Source organism: Salmo trutta, chromosome 18 (genome assembly GCF_901001165.1).
Source record: "Salmo trutta chromosome 18, fSalTru1.1, whole genome shotgun sequence".
NCBI lineage: Eukaryota > Metazoa > Chordata > Actinopteri > Salmoniformes > Salmonidae > Salmo > Salmo trutta.
In genome coordinates, this window is record NC_042974.1 from 50,406,170 (window position 1) to 50,427,438 (window position 21,269).

At 42.1% G+C, this 21,269-nt stretch overlaps 1 protein-coding gene across 1 annotated transcript; it reads left to right on the top strand.

Annotated features, from left to right (window-relative positions):
- The first annotated feature begins 2,172 nt into the window (after positions 1-2,172).
- LOC115153455 (nucleolar RNA helicase 2) lies at positions 2,173-21,268 on the top strand. Its single transcript, XM_029698915.1, has 14 exons — positions 2,173-2,352; positions 3,311-3,535; positions 3,888-4,028; positions 4,150-4,222; positions 6,656-6,834; positions 11,540-11,657; positions 13,878-14,063; positions 14,221-14,366; positions 14,931-15,080; positions 19,330-19,491; positions 19,607-19,960; positions 20,125-20,259; positions 20,443-20,487; positions 20,804-21,268. Exons 1-14 carry the CDS (start codon positions 2,269-2,271, stop codon positions 21,032-21,034), a joined length of 2,229 nt encoding a protein of 742 aa, XP_029554775.1. The 5' UTR covers positions 2,173-2,268; the 3' UTR covers positions 21,035-21,268.
- The last annotated feature ends 1 nt before the right edge of the window (position 21,269 follows it).

The following is a 21,269-nucleotide window of genomic DNA, read 5'->3' on the forward strand; positions in this document are numbered from 1 at the left end:
ACGGACATGATTTGACTGGTTGAAACAACGTTTAGGGTTAGATTTTCACAGATTCCTTTCTTTACAAATTGAACAAGTGGGAATACAAAATCGATGCATGCTATATGGACCTTTTTAAGACATGAAAAAGGATTTTATCTAACAAAACAACACTTCATGTTATCTCTGGGACCCTTTGGATGATAAATCAGAGCAAGATTTCAGAATGTAAGTACACATTTCCCTTCAGAGGTGAATTTATCAAACCTATTGCGGTGAAAAAAGTGTTTTGTTGTTAGGAGCTCTCCTCAAACAATAGCATGGCATTTTTTCGCAGTAAGATCTTGTACACTGCCAATGATGAAGTCTGTAAAAAGACTTAGGTAAGCACATGTGACATATGAAAGACATTAACGTTTCTCTGGTAAAATATATACACACACTAATTGTACAAAACATTAGGAACACCTGCTCTTTCCATGACATAGACTGACCAGGTGAATGCTATGATCCCTTATTGGTGTATCCTGTTAAATCCACTTCAATCAGTGTAGATGAAGGGAAGGAATCAGATTAAATAATGATTCACCTCGTCAGATTGGGTTTGTGTGCCATTCAGAGGGTGAATGGGCAAAACAAAATATTTAAGTGCCTTTGAACAGGGTATGGTAGTAGGTGCCAGGCGCACTGGTTTGAGAGTGTCAAGAACTGCAACACTGCTGTGTTTTTCACGCTCAACAGTTTCCCGTATGTATCAAGAATGGTCCATCACCCAAAGGACATCCAGCCAACAGCATGGCCAGTGGTTGAAAACGGGTCATTGATGAAAGAGGACAAAGGAGGCTGATACGAATTGTGCAGAGCAAGTGACGGGCTACAGTTAGTCAACTGACAGTCCATGAAAACATTGGTGCCCAAAGACCCATAGAAGAATGCTCAACTTGTCGTACTTTTACACGAATAGTGTATGTCAACCGACGACCTTAAAGTGTTCCACTTCTTTCAGCAACAAACAAGAAACTGAGGTTGTAGACTAAGGAACGAAAACACAGAATACTGGAGAATTGGAAACATATTGCCTGGTCTGATGAATCCTGGTTCCTGCTGTTTCACTGATGGGAGGACTAGGGTATGCAGAAAACCACGAGTACATGCATCAATCATGCCACATGCCAACATTGCAGGGTAGTGGTGTTGGTGTGGGGTGAGTTTTCATGGCACACATTGGGCCCCTTGATAAAAATGGAGCAACATTTCAATGCCACAGGATAGCTAAACATCATTACCAATCAGGTGCATCCCTTTGTGGCAGCAGTGTATACATCTGTGAATAAAAAAAAATTTCAGCAGAAAAATTCAGCAATGCCCCATGCCACAAGGCTAGGATTGTCCAGGAATGGTTCTCACGAACATGACAGTGAATTGAGCTTACTGCAGTGGCCTGACCAATCACCAGATCTCAATCCAATTGAGTATCTGTGGGATGAGATGGAACAAGCTATTTGGAGTGGAGATCCACTACCAGCCAACTTGACACAACTGTGGGAAGCATTGGAGTCAACTAGGGCCAGCATCCCTGTGGAACGCTGTAGACACCTTGTAGAGTCCATGCCCTGAGGAATTGAGACTGTTCCGAGGGCAAAATGGGGTGCAACTCAATATTAGGAAGGTGTTCCTAATGTTTTGTACACTCAGTGTAATATATATATATTAGATGTATCTCCTGCCATTCGTTGTGCCCTTGAGCAAGGCACCTAAATTGCTGGGGCGCTGCATTGCGGCGGACATTGTAGTCTAATCTCGGTCGCAGTTGCAAATGAGAACTTGTTCTCAACTAGCCTACCTGGTTAAATAAAGGTGAAATAATAAAAAATTATCTCTAAGAGGTGTTGGGATAAAGCAAAAATACAAAATAATCTGTGTGCTCTGACACAGGAAAGCCCATCAACATAGAAATACCAATGTGTTATGGCTCTGGCTTTCCATCATATCCCTAGAAGTAGCAGAAATATATATGTTGTACATCATTTTTCATAAAACCATCATATGTCTGCGGTGTTGAGAAATGAACATGTACTAATCTTTATAAACTAAAGAACACATTTAAAGTTCCACATCACGGCGTGCAAGTTGCATTGTATTGGCTTCCAATGGGAGGTCCATTCTACCTACTTAATTTCTATGCTTGTAAAAGGTCTACCTCAACACCGCACAGTCGTGTAGTTCCTTTCCGTACGCGTGCCCGTAGGGTTAGCTAGTGTCCACTCGAAGGGAAAACAACCCGGGAAGATGCCATCAAAGATTATTTTTGAAACCGAAGACATCGGGATGGAAGGTGAACTGGACATTAGTGCGGGCAGTACGACACCCAAAGTAAGTAAAATAGAACACAAATAGCTGGTTGTTTACGTTTTCTAAAACAGCCGAAACTGCGTTAGCACCGACTGTTAACAGCTACGGTAGCTTGCTAGTTACATTCTACAGCCGCATGGTAGCTAATTTAACGTTATGTCATATTGCTAATATTATTTCCATTACGCTAGCTAGAGGTAAGGAAAATACAAGTAGTTCGAGATTTAAATAACTGTCAATCACTGTAGAAAGTAGCTAGCGCCGCACATGACATGTTCATTGCTACCAGTGCACGCAGCCTCGTGCCCATGACACGTGTTTAGCTGATCTTCATAACAGAAGGATCAACGTGCCTCGGCGTGCTCTGGTACAATCACATCCGATCAATTTGTGCAACGTACATCACTTGATGACGTTGCTGGACATGTTGCCATTCTAATGCCACGTTCAAGACAACTGGGAGCTCGGTAATCTCCAAATTCAGTGCTTTCAAACAACTGGGAACTCGGACAAAAACGGTCTCCGACTGGGAAATATCGATTTGAACGGTCATCCAACTCGGCCCTCTTTCTATACCTCCGATCTGAAGATCACTGACGTCGTGATTTGACTTCGTAGTTTGAGTTCTCAATTGTTTTGAACGCGGCATAATTCCGCGTTCACATGCTAGTCAGAACCAGGAAACTCAGAAATGCCCGACGTTCTAAATGATTGTAGTTAGACACACGTGCCGCGTTCATTCAGGTAGCAAGAGTCCCAGTTCCAACTATCAGTTGAACGCAGCATACCTAGCAAATCAGCATTGAACTTGCAACTATGTATCCAATACAGTATGTCAATAATGATCCATCTGTCATTCTACTCGGGTTCAAGTTCACTAGCGCTGGTATGTGGTAAGAAATGTAGCTATACATTGATATAGCCTGCTACTATTCTTTCCCCTTAAACTAATGCATGGCGCTCTATGTTTGGTTTGTAGAAAGTAAAGGAGAAGAAGACCAAGGAGGGAAAGAAAATCAAGAAACATAAAACAGTTGTTGAAGAGGAACCTCCTGTTCCCAAGAAGAAGAAGAAAGAAAAAGTGGACAAAGCAAATGGAGATGTGAACAAATCCATTGATGTTAATGGAAATATTGAATCACCTTTGAAGAACAACACATCTTATTCCAATGAGGAGTCTGCAGACAATGACAAAGCAACTGAGGTAACTTAGAGTATGTAGTGTTTTGTTAAAACATTCCTACACTTAGTACTGCATTACAACGGATGGGTATTTATTTATTTTGATATTTACATTGTAGTCATTTAGCAGACACTCTTATCCAGAGCGACTTAGTGAGTGCATACATTTTCATACTGGTCCTCCATGGGAATCGAAACACACAACCCTGGCGTTGCAAGCGTCATGCTCTACCAACTGAGCTACACGGGATATCTCTTATCAAATACATTTATTTTGCTCGTCTTAAAATAGGAATGATTATAATTAAATGTTAATTAGTAATCACCATGGCAAGGCATCTTTTTACTATGTCCCGTTTTGTCATTACCAACAGAAAAAGAAGACGTCAGAAGAAGTTGTCAACAGAGTGTTGCCTAAGACTCCCAAGCTGATCGCACAAACTAATGGACGTTCCACGACGACAACTCCAGCACAATCAAGCGAAGACTCCGGCAGTGACGGGGAAAAAGAAATCGTGAGTCTTTCCCAGTGACATTCTCATTCATCAGTGAAGATGTAGCATGGTGGTTTGTGGAAAAACAATTTAAATGAGTTTAAGAACATTGTATCAGTGTGTTTCTTTTTCATGCCTTCAGGAGACACCAGAACAAAAAGAGGGAGCCTTTTCAAACTTCAGAATCTCCCCCAACACCATCAAACTACTTCAAGGTATTTTTCCTTGTTTGTCAATTTTCATGCAACTAAAATGCTGTTTGAGTTGTTACCTATTTTTTTAAAGGTGTAATCTATTATTTAATCAAATCAAATGTTATTGGTCTCATACATATGGTTAGCAGATGTTAATACGAGTGTAGCGAAATGCTTGGGCTTCTAGTTCCAACAGGGCAGTAATATCTAACAATTTCCAACATCTACCTAATGCACACAAATTTAATGGGGTGAATGAGAATATGTACATATACAGTTGAAGTCAGAAGTTTACATGCACCTTAGCCAAATGCATTTAAACACAGTTTTTCAAAATAACTGGCATTTAATCAGAGTAAAGGTCAGTTAGGATCACCACTTTATTTTAAGATTGTGAAATGTCAGAATAATAGTAAAGAGAATTATTTATTTCATCACATTCCCAGTGGGTCAGAAGTTTATATACACTCAACTAGTATTTGGTAGCATTGCTTTTAAATTGTTTAACTTTGGGTCAAATGTTTCAGGAAGCCTTCCACAAGCTTCCCACAATAAGTTGGGTGAATTTTGGCCCATTCCTCCTGACAGAGCTGGTGTAACTGAGTCAGGTTTGTAGGCCTCCTTGCTCGCACAAGCTTTTTCAGTTCTGCCCACAAATTTTCTATAGGATTGAGGTCAGGGCTTTGTGATGGCCACTCCAATACCTTGACTTTGTCGTCCTTAAGCCATTTTGCCACAACTTTGGAAGTATGCTTGGGGTCATTGTCCATTTGGAAGACCCATTTGCTACCAAGCTTTAACTTCCTGACCGATGTCTTGAGATGTTGCTTCAATATATTCACATAATTTTCCTCCTTCATGATGCCATCTATTTTGTGAAGTGCACCAGTCCCTCCTGCAGCAAAGCACCCCCACAACATGATGCTGCCACCCCCATCCTTCACGGTTCGGTTGGTGTTCTTTGGCTTGCAAGCCTCCCCCTTTTTCCTCCAAACATAACGATGGTCACTATGGCCAAACGGTTCTATTTTTGTTTCATCAGACCAGAGGACATTTCTCAAAGTATGATCTTGTCCCCATGTGCAGTTGCAAACTGTAGTCTGGCTGTTTTATGGCGGTTTTGGAGCAGTGGCTTCTTCCTTGCTGAGCGGCCTTTCAGGTAATGTCGATATAGGACTCGTTTTACTGTGGATATAGATACTTCTGTACCTGTTTCCTCCAGCATCTTCACAAGGTTCTTTGCTGTTGTTCTGAGATTGAGTTGCACTTTTCTCACCAAAGTACGTTCATCTCTAGGAGACAGAACACGTCTCCTTCCTGAGCGGTATGACGGCTGCGTGGTCCCATGGTGTTTATACTTGCGTACTATTGTTTGTACAGATGAACGTGGTACCTTCAGGCGTTTGGAAGTTGCTCCCAAGGATGAACCAGACTTGTGGAGGTCTACAGTTTATTTTCTGAGGTCTTGACTGATTTCTTTAGATTTTCCCATGATGTCAAGCAAAGAGGCACTGAGTTTGAAGGTAGGCCTTGAAATACATCCACAGGTACACCTCCAATTCACTCAAATGATGTCAATTAGCGTATCAGAAGCTTATAAAGCCATGACATCATTTTCAGGAATTTTCCACGCTGTTTAAAGGCACAGTCAAGTTAGTGTATGTAAACTTCTGACCCACTGGACTTGTGATACAGTGAATAATCTCTGTAAACAATTGTTGGAAAAAATACTTGTCATGCACAAAGTAGATGTCCTAACCGACTTACCAAAACTATAGTTTGTTAACAAGAAATTTGTGGCGGGGTTGAAAAACGAGTTTTAATGACTCCAACCGAAGTGTTTGTAAACGTCCGACTTGAACTGTAAATATATGGATGAGCGATGGCCGAGCGGCATAGGCAAGGTGCAGTAGATGGTATAAAATACAGTATAGACATGTGATATGAGTAATGTAAGATATGTAAACATTGTTTAAAGTGACTTGACCCATTTATTAAAGTGTCCAGTGATTGGGTCTCAATACAGTATATACATGTGATATGAGTAATGTAAGTTATGTAGGTATTATTTAGAGTGGCATTGTTTAAGGTGACTAGTTATCCATTTACTTAAAGGGTTATTTCTGGATTTTTCCAGTGAAGCCCTTTTATCTACTTCCACAGAGTCAGAAACTCATGGATACAAGTTTTTTTCTCTTCATTCAGTATGAAGGAAGTTAAGAGGTAGTTTAGCACAATGACTGGAAGTATATTCTATCTTTAGCACATTTGTGCTAATGCTAGTTAGCAACTTCCTTCAAACTGTATGCAGAGACATAAAAATCCATAAATTCATCTGACTCTGGGGATGTAGATAAAAGGGATTAATTGTCAAAATCCTGAAATATCCCTTTCATTTCTGGTAAAACAACTTTTAATTCACTAACCTACATTTTAACTTTATTTTCCCCCTAGCACGAGGCATATCTTTCCTCTTTGACATCCAAACCCAAACCTTCAATTCAGTGTATGAGGGAAAGGATGTAATTGGTCAGGCAAGAACAGGCACTGGCAAAACATTAGCTTTTGCCATTCCGCTGATCGAGAAAATCCAAAATGACCCGGATGACAAGAGGCGGGGCAGAGCCCCAAAGGTAGGTCTGCTGCAGATTCTGCCATAAAATATTCAGCATTTTCTGTTAGTGCGAAGATGTTGTCAATTGCATATTATCACTGAGTAGTTTGGGTCCTGGATGCTGATTGGCTGAAACGGCATGCCAGCAGTGTGTACAGTGACTTAAAAGTAATCACTCCCCTTGACTTTTTCCACATTTTGTTGGGTTACAGCCTGAATTTTAAATTGATTAAATTGGGATTTTTTTTTTCTGTCACTGGCCTACACATAATGTCAAAGTGGAATGTTTTTTGAATAAAAAAAATTATAATTAAATGGAAGGCCGAAATGTCTGGTGTCAATAAGTATTCAACTCTTTTGTTATGGCAAACCCAAAGTTCAGGAGTAAAAATGTGCTCAACAAATTACATAAATTGCATGGACTCGCTCTGTGTGCAATAATAGTGTTTAACATGATTTCTGTAACACATACATACAATTATCTGTAAGGTCCACTAGGTGATCAGTGAATTTCAAACAGATTCAACCACAATGACCAGAGAGGTTTTCCAATGCCTCCTACAAAAGGGCATCAGTTGAAAGATATCTATCTCAGCAAAAAAAAGAACCGTCCCTCTATCAGGACCCTGTCTTTCGAAGATAATTCGTAAAAATCCAAATAACTTAACAGATCTTCATTGTAAAGGGTTTAAACACTGTTTCCCATGCTTGTTCAATGAACCACAAACAATTAATGAACATGCACCTGTGCAATGGTCGTTAAGACACTAACAGCTTACAGACGGTAGGCAATTAAGGTCACAGTTATGAAAAATTGGGACACTAAAGAGGCCTTTATTCTGACTCTGAAAAACACAAAAAGAGATGCCCAGGGTCCCTGTGTGAATGTGCCTTAGGCATGCTGCAAGGAGACATGAGGACTGTAGATGTGGCCAGGGCAATCAATTGCAATGTCCGTACTGTGAGACGCCTAAGACGGTGCTACAGGGAGATGGGACGGACAGCTGATCGTCCTCGCAGTGGCAGACCACGTGTAACAACACCTGCACAGGATCGGTGCATACGAACATCACAGGTACAGGATGGCAACAACAACTGCCCGAGTTATACCAGGAATGCACAATCCCGCCATCAGTGCTCAGACTGTCCGCAAATAGGCTGAGAGAGGCTGGACTGAGGGCTTGTAGGCCTGTAGTAAGCCATGTGCCTATGGGCACAAACCCACCGTCGCTGGACCAGACAGGACTGGCAAAAAGTGCTCTTCACTGACGAGTCGCGGTTTTGTCTCACCAGGGGTGATGGTCGGATTTGCGTTTATCGTCGAAGGAATGAGCGTTACGCCGAGGCCTGTACTCTGGAGCGGGATCGATGTGGAGGGTCTGACCTGGTCTGGGGCTGTGTGGCACAGCATCATCGGGCTGAGCTTGTTGTCATTGCAGGCAATCTCAACGCTATCCGTTACAGGTAAGACATCCTCCTCCCTCATGTGGTACCCTTTCTGCAGGCTCATCCTGACATGACCCTCCAGCATGACAATGCCATACTGCTCGTTCTGTGCGTGATTTCCTGCAAGGCAGGAATGTCAGTGTTCTGCCATGGCCAGCGAAGAGCCCGGATCTCAATCCCATTGTGCACATCTGGGACCTGTTGGATCGGAGGGTGAGGGCTAGGACCATTTCCCCCCCCCCCAGAAATGTCCGGGAACTTGCAGGTGCCTTGGTGGAAGAGTGGGGTAACATCTCACAGCAAGAACTGGCAAATCTGGTGCAGCCCATGAGGAGGAGATGCACTGCAGTACTTAATGCAGCTGGTGGCCACACCAGATACTGACTGTTACTTTTGATTTTGACGACCCCCCCCCCCCCTTTGTTCATGGACACATTATTCCATTTCTGTTAGTCACATGTCTGTGGAACTTGTTCAGTTTGTCTCAGTTGTTGAATCTTATGTTCATGCAAATATTTACACGTTAAGTTTGCTGAAAATAAACGCAGTTGACAGTGAGGATGTTTCTATTTTTGCTGGGTTTTTTTATATATATATCCCTTTGAGCATGGTGAAGTTAATTACACTTTTGATGGTGTATCAATACACCCAGTCCCTACAAAGATGCAGGCGTCCTTCATAACTCGGTTGCCGGAGAGGAAGGAAACCGCTCAGGGATTTCACCATGAGGCCAATGGTGACTTTAAAACAGTTTCAGAGTATAAATGGCTGTGATCGTGGAAAACTGAGGATGGGTCAATAACATTGTAGTTACTGCACAATATTAACCTAATTGATGGAGTGAAAAGGAAGCCTGTACAAAATAAAAATATTCCAAAACATGCATCCTGTTTGAACAAGACATTAAGGTAATACTGGAAAAATTGTGGCAAAGTAAGGAATTTTTTTTGTCCTAAATACGAAGTGTTACGTTTGGGGCATATCCAATACAACACATTACTGAGTACCGCTCTCCATATTTTCAAGCATAGTAGTGGCTGCATCATGTTATGGGTATGCTTTTCATTGATAAGGACTGGAGAGTTTTGCGGGATAAAAAATAAACGGTATAGAGCTAAGCACAGGAAAAATCCTAGAGAAGAACCTGGTTCCATCTGCTTTCCACCAGACACTGGGAGAAGAATTCACTTTTCAGCAGGACAATGACCTCAAACGCAAGGCCAAATCTTGGAGTTGCTTACCAAGATGACAGTGAATGTTGCAGAGTTACGGTTTGACTTAAATCTGCTTGATAATCTATTGCAAGACTAGCAATGATAAACAACCAATTTGACAGAGCTTGAAGAATTTTGAAAAGAATAATGGGCAAATATTGTACAATACAGGTATGCAAAGCTCTTATACTTACTCAGAAAGACTCAGCTGTAATTCTTCCAACAGTTGTTTACAAACAGATTATTTCACTTATAATTCACTGTATCACAATTCCAGTGGGTCAGAAGTTTACATACACTAAGTTGACTGTGCCTTTAAACAGCTTGGAAAATGATGTAATGGGTGTAGAAGCTTCTGATAGGCTAATGGACATAATTTGAGTCAATTGGAGGTGTACCTGTTGATGTATTTCAAGGCCTACCTTCAAACTCAGTGCCTCTTTGCTTGACATCATGGGAAAATCAAAAGAAATCAGCCAAGACTTTAGAAAAATAATTGTAGACCTCCACAGGTCTGGTTCATCCTTGGGAGCAATTTCCAAACGCCTGAAGGTACCACGTTCATCTGTACAAACAATAGTACTCAGTAAACACCATGGGTCCACGCAGCCGTCATACCGCTCAGGAAGGAGACGCATTCTGTCTCCTAGAGATGAACGTATTTTGGTGCGAAAAGTGCAACTCAATCCCAGAACAACAGCAAATGACCTTGTGAAGATGCTGGAGGAAACAGGTACAGAAGTATCTATATCCACAGTAAAACAAGTCCTATATCGACATTACCTGAAAGGCCGCTCAGCAAGGAAGAAGCCACTGCTCCAAAACCACATAATAAAGCCAGACTACGGTTTGCAACTGCACATGGGGACAAAGATCATCCTTTTTGGAGAAATGTCCTCTGGTTTGATGAAACAAAAATAGAACTGCTTGGCCATAGTGACCATTGTTATTTTTGGAGGAAAAGGGGGGAGGCTTGCAAGCCGAAGAACACCATCCCAACCGTGAAGCACGGGGGTGGCAGCATCATGTTGTGGGGGTGCTTTGCTGCAGGAGGGACTGGTGGACTTAACAAAATAGATGGCATCATCAGGCAGGAAAATTATGTTGATATGTTGAAGCTACATCTCAAGACATCAGTCAGGAAGTTAAAGCTTGGTTGCAAATGGGTCTTCCAAATGGACAATGACCCCAAGCATACTTCCAAAGTTGTGGCAAAATGGCTTGAGGACAACAAAGTCAAAGTATTGGAGTGGCCATCACAAAGCCCTGACCTCAATCCTATAGAAAATATGTGTGCAGAACTGACAAAGCGTGTGCGAGCAAGGAGGCCTACAAACCTGACTCAGTTACACCAGCTCTGACAGGAGGAATGGGCCAAAATTCACCCAACTTATTGTGGGAAGCTTGTGGAAGGCTACCCAAAACGTTTCACCCAAGTTAAACAATTTAAAGGCTATGCTACCAAATACTAATTGAGTGTATGTAAACTTCTGACCCACTGGGAATGTGATGAAAGAAATAAAAGCTGAAGTAAATCATTCTCTACTATTATTCTGACATTTCACAATCTTAAAATAAAGTGGTGATCCTATCTGACTAGGATTAAATGTCAGTAATTGTGAAAAACTGAGTTTAAATGTAGTTGGTTAAGGTGTATGTAAACTTCCGACTTCAACTGTATGTAAATTGTATTTCTTTTTCAATAAAGTGAAAAAAATCGATTTAATCCGTTTTGAATTCGGGTTGTGACACAACAAAATGTGGAATAAGTCAAGAAGTATGAATACTTTCTGAAGGCACTATGTATCGGACAATATACCACAGGTATGAAGCAAATCTACTTGTTTGCGGTTATATTCATGTTGGTAACCGATTTATAATTGCAGTAAGGCGGGTATCTGTTTTACATTTTTTGGGGTATATGGCCATTATACCTCACCACCTCGTGCCTTATTTCTTAAGAATAGTTTTGTGGAGCATCCATAATCTTTTGACCAGAAGGCTCCCGGAACGCTTTATGTTTTTCCCATCATTAACCATTTCTTTTTTTTTGTAATTTTGTAGGTTCTGTGCCTTGCTCCAACGAGAGAATTGGCTATTCAAGTAGCCAAGGATTTCAAGGACATGACAAAGAAACTGTCTGTTACCTGTTTCTATGGTGGAAGCTCCTACAACCCTCAACGTGAGTAGTATTCCTACAATTGATCTGGTAAAAAAATTTGGCTTCATTGCAAAGTGCCTATTATTTACGAGTGCCTGCGGATCCGACCTTTCAGAACCTTTCTTCCCAATAGTTAACGGTTCCGAAGTCTGCGCATGTGCCGGAGCCTCACTCCACACACAATCGTAGAGATAACGCTACTCTGGCAGATGTTGCTTGTTTATTAAAGTTAGATCAAAGCTTAATAAAGATCACATAAGTATTCTACATAATAGAACACGATATAATACCATAGTATAATGTCAGTGTAAGATAAAAAATGAAATTTTAAGATGATTGTGTGACTTTTCGCATTTTTTCGCATTTTTCTCAAATAAGTATTTGACCCCCTCTCAATCAGAAAGATTTCTGGCTCCCAGGTGTCTTTTATACAGGTAACGAGCTGAGATTAGGAGCACACTCTTAAAGGGAGTGCTCCTAATCTCAGCTTGTTACCTATATAAAAGACACCTGTCTACAGAAGCAATCAATCAATCAATCAGATTCCAAACTCTCCACCATGGCCAAGACCAAAGAGCTCTCCAAGGATGTCAGGGACAAGATTGTAGACCTACACAAGGAATGGGCTATAAGACCATCGCCAAGCAGCTTGGTGAGAAGGTGACAACAGTTGGTGCGATTATTCGCAAATGGAAGAAACACAAAAGAACTGTCAATCTCCCTCGGCCTGGGGCTCCATGCAAGATCTCACCTCGTGGAATTGCAATGATCATGAGAACGGTGAGGAATCAGCCCAGAACTACACGGGAGGATCTTGTCAATGATCTCAAGGCAGCTGGGACCATAGTCACCAAGAAAACAATTGGTAACACGCTACGCCGTGAAGGACTGAAATCCTGCAGCGCCCGCAAGGTCCCCCTGCTCAAGAAAGCACATATACATGCCCTTCTGAAGTTTGCCAATGAACATCTGAATGATTCAGAGGACAACTGGGTGAAAGTGTTGCGGTCAGATGAGACCAAAATGGATCTCTTTGGCATCAACTCAACTCGCCGTGTTTGGAGGAGGAGGAATGCTGCCTATGACCCCAAGAACACCATCCACCCCGTCAAACATGGAGGTGGAAACATTATTATTTGGGGGTGTTTTTCTGCTAAGGGGGCAACTTCACTGCATCAAAGGGACAATGGACGGGGCCATGTACCGTCAAATCTTGGGTGAGAACCTCCTTCCCTCAGCCAGGGCATTGAAAATGGGTCGTGGATGGGTATTCCAGCATGACAATGACCCAAAACACACGGCCAAGGCAACAAAGGAGTGGCTCAAGAAGAAGCACATTAAGGTCCTGGAGTGGCCTAGCCAGTCTCCAGACCTTAATCCCATAGAAAATCTGTGGAGGGAGCTGAAAGTTCGAGTTGCTAAACGTCAGCCTCGAAACCTTAATGACTTGGAGAAGATCTGCAAAGAGGAGTGGGACAAAATCCCTCCTGAGATGTGTGCAAACCTGGTGGCCAACTACAAGAAACGTCTGACCTCTGTGATTGCCAACAAGGGTTTTGCCACCAAGTACTAAGTCATGTTTTGCAGAGGGGTCAAATACTTATTTCCCTCATTAAAATGCAAATCATTTTATAACATTTTTGACATACGTTTTTCTGGATTTTTGTTGTTGTTATTCTGTCTCTGTTCAAATAAACCTACCATTAAAATGATAGACTGATCATTTCTTTGTCAGTGGGCAAACGTACAAAATCAGCAGGGGATCAAATACTTTTCCCCCTCACTGTATGTGCTTTGATTGAAACTAAACATAGGTAGGCTATGCTACAGTTTGTTAACACCATCTGCTCTAAAATTCACTCGCTGCACATAATTCAAAACAACATTGTAGGCTACTTCGAATTTGTAGCTTATAGCTAAAGTTGATCTAAGTGCATATCCCCATGAAACTGATTGACATCAAATGATAGTTATACAGATGCTGCATGGATGTTTTACCGGTGAAATTTGAAGAATTATCATCCGTGATTGACAGTGAGAAACGTGAAGTGAGGTTCTCTACGGGTAGAGCAAAAGTAGAGAATCCAACACATGCACATAAGCCACACGACCCCAGCCACCGGGAAGCGGGGTGCAGAAAAGTCAGATCCTCAGCCTTATTTTTTGGGTGAAAAGTAATACTGTAAATTGCATATGGTTAAGTTGATCATATTTGTGGAAAATTGTTTTTTTCCTCCTCAGTTGATGCAATCCGCAGTGGCATCGATGTCCTAGTGGGAACTCCAGGTCGTATCAAGGACCATCTACAGAATAACAAACTGGACCTGTCTCAATTGAAGCACGTTGTATTAGATGAAGTGGACCAAATGCTTGATATGGGCTTTGCAGAACAGGTGGAGGAGATACTTTCTGCATCTTACCAAAAAGGTAATGAGACGTTTTCATATGGGATTGTTTGATTTTAGGCCATATACTGTAGGTTTACATTAGGTTGGATGGGAGGCCTTGATAGTATACCTCATCAGTAGTACTGAGTCAGACGATAGTAAATGCACACATCTGATCCAATGTTTTCTGTGTGCAGACTCTGAGAGCAATCCCCAGACCCTGCTCTTCTCTGCCACATGCCCACCATGGGTGTATGTTGTGGCAAAGAAGTACATGAGGCCAACCTATGAGCATGTGGACCTCATTGGCAAAAAGACCCAGAAAGCTGCCACCACAGTAGAGGTAACAAAGAAAAAATATGTTATGCTTTCAACAAGTGATGTTTTATTTTGATTGACAATGGTTTCCACTTTGGTTAAAATATTGGTCAGACTTCAGATGAAAATGTTGATCTTTGAAATGTACATTTTAGAAAACAAATGTATAATTTATGCTTTTTTCTATTGAGTAACGTGAAGCCACCAGGCTGCTATTAATACTTTTTTTCCAGGTCATGGAAATTTCGTTAATAGTTGCATGATTCTTAAGAAATGTACAACAAGTTTCTCAAATATCCTACTTGCTGAACCAGTTTCCTCTGGCTAAAGCTATGTGAGCCACATTTTTGCCACTTCTGACACACGCAACCCAGTTTCCATATAGCAGAGATATTTAACCTGCCTACACGCCGTCTACCTTATTCTGTGGTTCATGTCAAACTGGTAAAATACCACACAATACTGACTTGGCAGTCATTTAGAAATGGTTTTTATTTAATGTTTGGTTCACTCGGGCCGACTGAACATTGTCGTTTTCACACTTATCAGCACTTTATTAAACGTTCTCGGTCTCTTGCTCCCCACCCAGCACCTTGCCATTGCGTGTCACTGGTCTCAGAGGGCTGCAGTCATTGGGGATGTGGTCCAGGTTTACAGCGGGAGCCACGGCCGCACCATCGTCTTCTGTGAGACCAAGAAGGATGCCAACGAGCTGTCAATGAACACCTCCATAAAACAGGTACCAGAAACCTGCCATAGCGTTTTTTATTTATTTTGTTACACAGTGCATACAGAACATTTGTGAGGTATGGCATTGATACCAGGATCAGAGCCAGTCCTGACCTCCCAGGGGCCCTAAGCAAAATTCTGCTAAGGGGCCCTCCTGCTTGACCCATGAGCCATGTAAACCATTTGCCATTGTCACACCTGACACCCCAGTGCTCCCACTACAATCCTCCCTCCTTTAAAACAGCTTGCTCCATCTGTGGGTCTAAGAATAAGTAGACCTATACAGAATGAGGAATAAACAAACAATATTTATTGAATATAATATTTCCTATAGAATCTTAAGATAAGTGAATATTAACATTAACATAAGAAATTGTAGAAAATATAAAATGGAGAAAATAATCAAATATAACACTGAGCTTTGGCTCTGCTGCCTGGTAATTAGTCCAGTCCTCACAATATTATACAACTAGCTTTGTCTATACAATGTAAACATAAGCCTATAGGCTATGGCTGCAGCTATATGTCTTAAAATAGTCAAATAAAACCTATACATCTGTGTGATTAACTTTGGTTCCCTCTACAGCCTGGGCATTTTCAGCATGGGCACCAGTCCATCTGGACTGTCTAGAAGAAATTAAGAGAGTATGTCACATAGTTAAGCAGTCATTTACAGAAATGCACTTCTGCCATACAATCTTAAATGTTACTAAGTGTGTAAACATTTGAATGTTTGAATTAAAATCTTAGCAAAAAAAGAATCCTCTTCTGAAAAAAAAAGAATCCACTTTCTTGAGGCAAAATCATCAATGATGTCATCATCATAATGGCCAGATGACTCAAAACGTTCCTGTGACATGGAAGACCTCTTGTAGTTTTTTTGAAGCTCTCTGCCGATGTTACTGGTAGGGTGACTGCAATTCTTTTGGCTATCCAAAGGTTAGGATAGAGTTCCTCCAGGTTTTTCTCACAGAGAAAGGAAAGCAGCTCAAAGGCAGTCATCTTATCTGATGTCAGATCAAGTAAATTCTGAATCTCGTGTTCCAGATCCATTCCACTGATGTCACAGTCATCTCTGAAGGTTAGAGTATTTTCAACTTCCATGCAGTGAGCCTTTAAAGATCCACGGGACATCTGAGAGGCAGTGCTGAAGTTCAGCAGCACTCCATATTTGGTTTTCACCTGGTTGAGTGTTTCAAATCTCTCATCCATGGATGTCACAGCAGAGTCGTCCACAATGTTGAAGTAGTTGACTTCAAGGTTTTTCAGTGCATCAGTCACTGGTTCATCAGGAGCCTCATGGCTGAAATGCCTCTTGCTGTTTCTCAGTCTAGTCTCTTTCAAAATAGCCTCCATATTCATTTCTTCATAAATGCTTTTGGCTGTTGTCTGGGCCTCAGCGAATCCTGTTTCCCGGTATGTAGTGAGGGAGGCCTTTGCTTTTTAAATTCACTGCGATATCCAACTGCATTGAGGCGGATTGGAGGAGCTTGTTCACCTTGTTTGTCATTCTCATTATCTCACCATACGACACAGTAAATCAAGAAGCGGTAGGACCCAACTTCCTCTGCAAGTTCTTCTGCCTCCACTTTGGCCACAGGATTGTTGATCATCTGTCTGGCTTCCAGTAATGCCTCCCAAACCTCAGAAGCCTGATACCTGATTGCATGAACACTTTGGAGTCTACTCTCCCATCTTGTCACTCCATGACTTCACGGTTATGTTCACATGTTTCTTCAAAACACTCCCATCTTTGTGTGCCAGCTGAAAAGAACGTGAAGAGCTTTTGCACATGCAGCATCTGCAATGACAAGGTTTAGAGTATGTGCTCCACATGGGACGAACACGGCTCTGGGATATTTTTTGAGCGGTCTGGCTTGTACTCCTTGGTGCTTGACCTTCATATTGGTCCCATTATCATAAGCTTGCCCTCTGCCATCTTCAAATGGAATCTTCAGTTCGTTCAGCTTATCTAAGATGACAGTGGACAGATTCAAGCCTGTTGTAACCTCAACGTTCACTAAGCAGAGAAAGTGCTCCTTGATCTCTGGCTTTCCCTTTAAAGCCACACTTCTCAGAATAATGGACATTTGCTCCTGGTGACTGTCAGATATACAGTCCAAGATAATGGAGAAGTTCTTGGAGTCTCTTACTTGAGTCACTATTGCTTCCAGAATCTTGTCACTCACAATCTGTATCAGCTCATTCTGTGCGCACTTCCCAAGGTAATGAGCATGTGTCTCTCCATCTTTGATTTTGCTGAGATGATTTTCCATAACGGGGTCAAATTTTGCCAGTAATTCAACCTCTTTTAGGAAGTTTCCATTATCTGGTTGGAAGAGGTTGTCTGATGAACCCCTGAATGCTAGGTTTCTTTCAGCCAGAGACTGGGTGATACTTATTAAACGTGTAAGGACATCCTGTCATCTCTTTCTTTCAGCCTCAAATTGTCATTTGTATCTGGTCAAGAATCTGTTCCCGACTTAGGCGCAGATCAAGTTCTCTCCACTTAATCATATTGTTTGTGTGTTCAGGACTACCCACATGGTGTTTCAGAATGGCGTTGATATTTGACCAGACATTCGCACCTTCCTTTTTTTGTAGTCTTTTAGAAAAGAGCTTACAGCAAAACAATACACAGTGTAGTTTTTGATTATGAAAGCCAGCTCCTGGTAATCTTTTCCCCATTTGACATCTGTCTCTGTAATAAGCCTGAATGGAAACCTCTTCTGGACTTGTCTTTAGGGTAAGAAAAATTCAATCTTGGTTTGAATGGACCTCTGCACGCTAAGTATGTTAAGACTGCGGGCCAATCTGCTGGGTAATTTGGTGGAGCCGCAACTGTTCTATTAGGGTCTGAGCTGCTTGTATCTGATACTGGCTGCATACAACTGGTTGTGCTAGTACTGGCTGAGGCTGCCTGTACTTCACCTGGGCCTGTGTTAGTACATGCTGAAGACGGTTGTATTGGGTCTGTGTTACTATTAGCTGAAGCTAGCTGTACTGGGTCTGTGTTAGTACTTGCTGAAGCTGTCAGTACAGGGTCTGTGTTAGTATTTGCTGAAGCCGGCTGTACTGGGTCTGTGTTAGTACTGACTGAGGCTGGATGTGGATCAACAGGATGGATGGATCCACATCCAGACTCAACTGAGCCTGTGCTTGAACTGGCTGATGATCCAGCATCTCCTCTATTGACAAATGTAAGCATAGTACCTGTAAATTATAGGTACAATTAATAATAGTATTGTTATCAGCTACATCAGGCCCATTCAAACTGGCTCCCCCAGATTTCATTTTATACATTTTCAAATATAAAATACTATTTATACTATGGCTTGGCTGAGTACTTGATGGTTATTATTTACTGAGTGATGTGCATCCATATTTCCCAGTATGCCCAGCTAATCAACATTTTAAATTCAATATATAAATCAATGTCAATCCATTGCTTTCCGTCTTGCATTAGTCCAGAGTTGTAACTAAACCTTGACTGAGAGACTAGATAATCATTGTCTTGTTTTAAAATGATGTGCACCTATGAGGAGTGCCATCACACCCCTATATTGTCTGGACTGGTCCCCACAGAGGTTGTTGCTGGAAAGCGCGAGTTTCATTTCGTGCACGTGAACGCATGTTCACGTGGTTATCTTTTCCAAGCTGCAGTTTATAAACACCATTGCTCGTTGGCGTTTATCAAACGTAATAAATAGTTGTATTTCCCTCTCACTTTTGTCAGGCACAAAGTCACAGGACACAGCACTGGAAGTGGCTGGCAAGCAAGCAAGACAAAGACAGACTAAGAGATGCACTGCTCAGCTAGGTTAGCATGACAGACAGACTAGAGAGAGATGCACTGTAAGCTAGCACATCAACTTAACATTCATGTTATTTGCTGACATCAATCTTGGAGAGAACACAAATTTACCTGATTGCTGTTCCCGCAATTTACTCTCATTGTGTTTTTTTTCTTCTCTTTTCGTGACCAGAAGGATAGTTCTGCTTCATCCTCTCATTGAAGTTGTAAACATTGACACCCACTTTGACACGATGGGGAGGCGGGGCCCTTGCGTAATTTGCAGGGCCCTACGCAAATTGCGTAGTGAGTGTATAGGGCCGCCTGGCTCTGACCAGGATAAACATGGAAGGTTAGACCTTGAGATGTAAATTACATTGAAAATGAAGTGAGGTAGTTGACTTTATTTCTAATGGGTTCATTAGCTGATTCATTATCTGATTGTGATAAATGTTGAATGTTACAGAGTTCCCAGTCACTTCATGGGGACATTCCTCAGAAGCAGAGGGAGATCACATTGAAAGGCTTCAGAAGTGGCACCTTTGAGGTCTTGGTGGCCACCAACGTTGCTGCTCGTGGGTTGGACATCCCAGAGGTAGACCTGGTCGTGCAGTGCTCACCCCCAAAGGTAGACAAATGCTGTGATAACTGTTCGTTTGCTCTTATACCTGTGTAGTAACACTTTAATTGATCTAGTAAGAACAATGTATTAAAACATGAACGTTGCTTTGACCCTCTACCAGGATGTGGAGTCATACATTCACCGGTCAGGTCGCACTGGTAGGGCTGGCAGGACAGGCGTCTGCATCTGTTTCTACCAACGCAAAGAGGAAGACCAGCTCCGATACGTAGAGCAGAAAGCAGGAATCACATTTAAGAGAGTTGGAGTGCCCACTGCCAATGACATCATCAAATCCTCCAGTAAAGACGCAGTGAGGTTTTTAGACTCTGTGCCTCCCCAAGCCATTGAGTACTTCCGTGTGTCTGCTACCAAGCTGATTGAGGAGCGTGGGGCCGTGGATGCCCTGGCTGCCGCCCTGGCACACATATCAGGTGCCACTGCCCTGGAGCAGAGGTCCCTCCTCAACTCTGACGCTGTGAGTGTTCAGGCTCTACTAACTCACACATTCAGTGCCATTTATATGTAGCAATTGAATAATGAATGACATGTTGACATGTAAATGCCCTGAATGATTTAAAATGCATTTTGAATGGTTTGAACTTATATTTAATGTTCATGTTTGTTGTTCAAACCTTCCAGGGCTACACCACAATGACAATGAACTGCTCCCAGGAGCTGCACAACATTGGCTGCGCTTGGCGTGGTCTAAAGGAGCAGCTGGGAGAAGAGATTGACAATGTGATCCGGGGGATGACCTTCCTCAAGGGCAAAATGGTAGGCTTGTCATTTAATGTGCCTCAGGTCGGGAGGGGACAGGTGACGTCTCTGTTTTCACCTTTGAAATAAAACCACCCTCATTCACTGTTGGTACTATAATGACAATACTGTTGAGACTGGAATTGACTTGCCTAATGTTAAGCGAAAATATGAATATTATGAGTGAATTTTGTTTTGCAGGGAGTCTGTTTTGATGTTCCAGCTGACAAAGTAAAGGAGTACCAAGTAAGTAGAAAGCAGAGATACCTTTCCTCTTAACTGTGAGCAATTGGACACATGTAAAAGGCTTGGTGTAAGGTGATTCAAAGCTGAGAGGAGCAATTATCCCAGCCCTTTTTTTCAAACAGAATTTTCCTCGTGTGCAGTTTTGGAGTATTATTTCCCCAGCCGTACTGTCAAGCTTTGAATGAGTGATGCTACTCCTCAAGTTTCACAACAAAAGCAATCCCTCATTCGTAAAAAACTAAACGTAGATAATGTGGTTAGTAACACAGAGACACTATTGTACTTGTGGTGACCACTCCAGTTTTATTTTCCTCAGGATGCATGGCAGGATGGTAGGCGTTGGCAGCTGTCAATCGCCACAGAGCTCCCTGAGCTGGAGGAGAAACAGAGCATGGGTGGTGACCGTGGATACGGACGCTCCTTCGGTGGACGTGGTGGTGGAGGACGGGGGGGTGGCCGTGGCTTCAGAAACGGCAGCGGTGGTGGCAACTGGAGAGGAGGTGGAGGAAGTCATAAACGCAGCTTCAGCAGTGCATTTGATTATTAACCACAGACTTCCCGTTCTCTGGACTGATGACATGGCTGTCTGTTTCCTGCACAGCAAGCTGGTGGTTTTTACTGGTGTTTGTGGGACTGGCTAACCCTGTGCCCGAAAGTATATCCCCAAAATATGTATGAGCTGATTGCTTTGCAATTATATATTTAACTATCTCTACTTGATAAACTCATTCATTGGAATGAGATGTTTTTTCATTAAAGGTGGTCTGAGGAATGAAATGGTT

What these genes read in the sequence shown, in the direction of transcription:
- LOC115153455 (XM_029698915.1), top strand. Translation starts at nt 2,269, where the DNA reads ATGCCATCAAAGATTATTTTTGAAACCGAAGACATCGGGATGGAAGGT. An exon ending in GGCGGGGCAGAGCCCCAAAG is followed by an intron (nt 6,835 to 11,539) that starts GTAGGTCTGCTG and finishes GTAATTTTGTAG; the next exon opens with GTTCTGTGCCTTGCTCCAAC. An exon ending in TTCTGCATCTTACCAAAAAG is followed by an intron (nt 14,064 to 14,220) that starts GTAATGAGACGT and finishes TTCTGTGTGCAG; the next exon opens with ACTCTGAGAGCAATCCCCAG.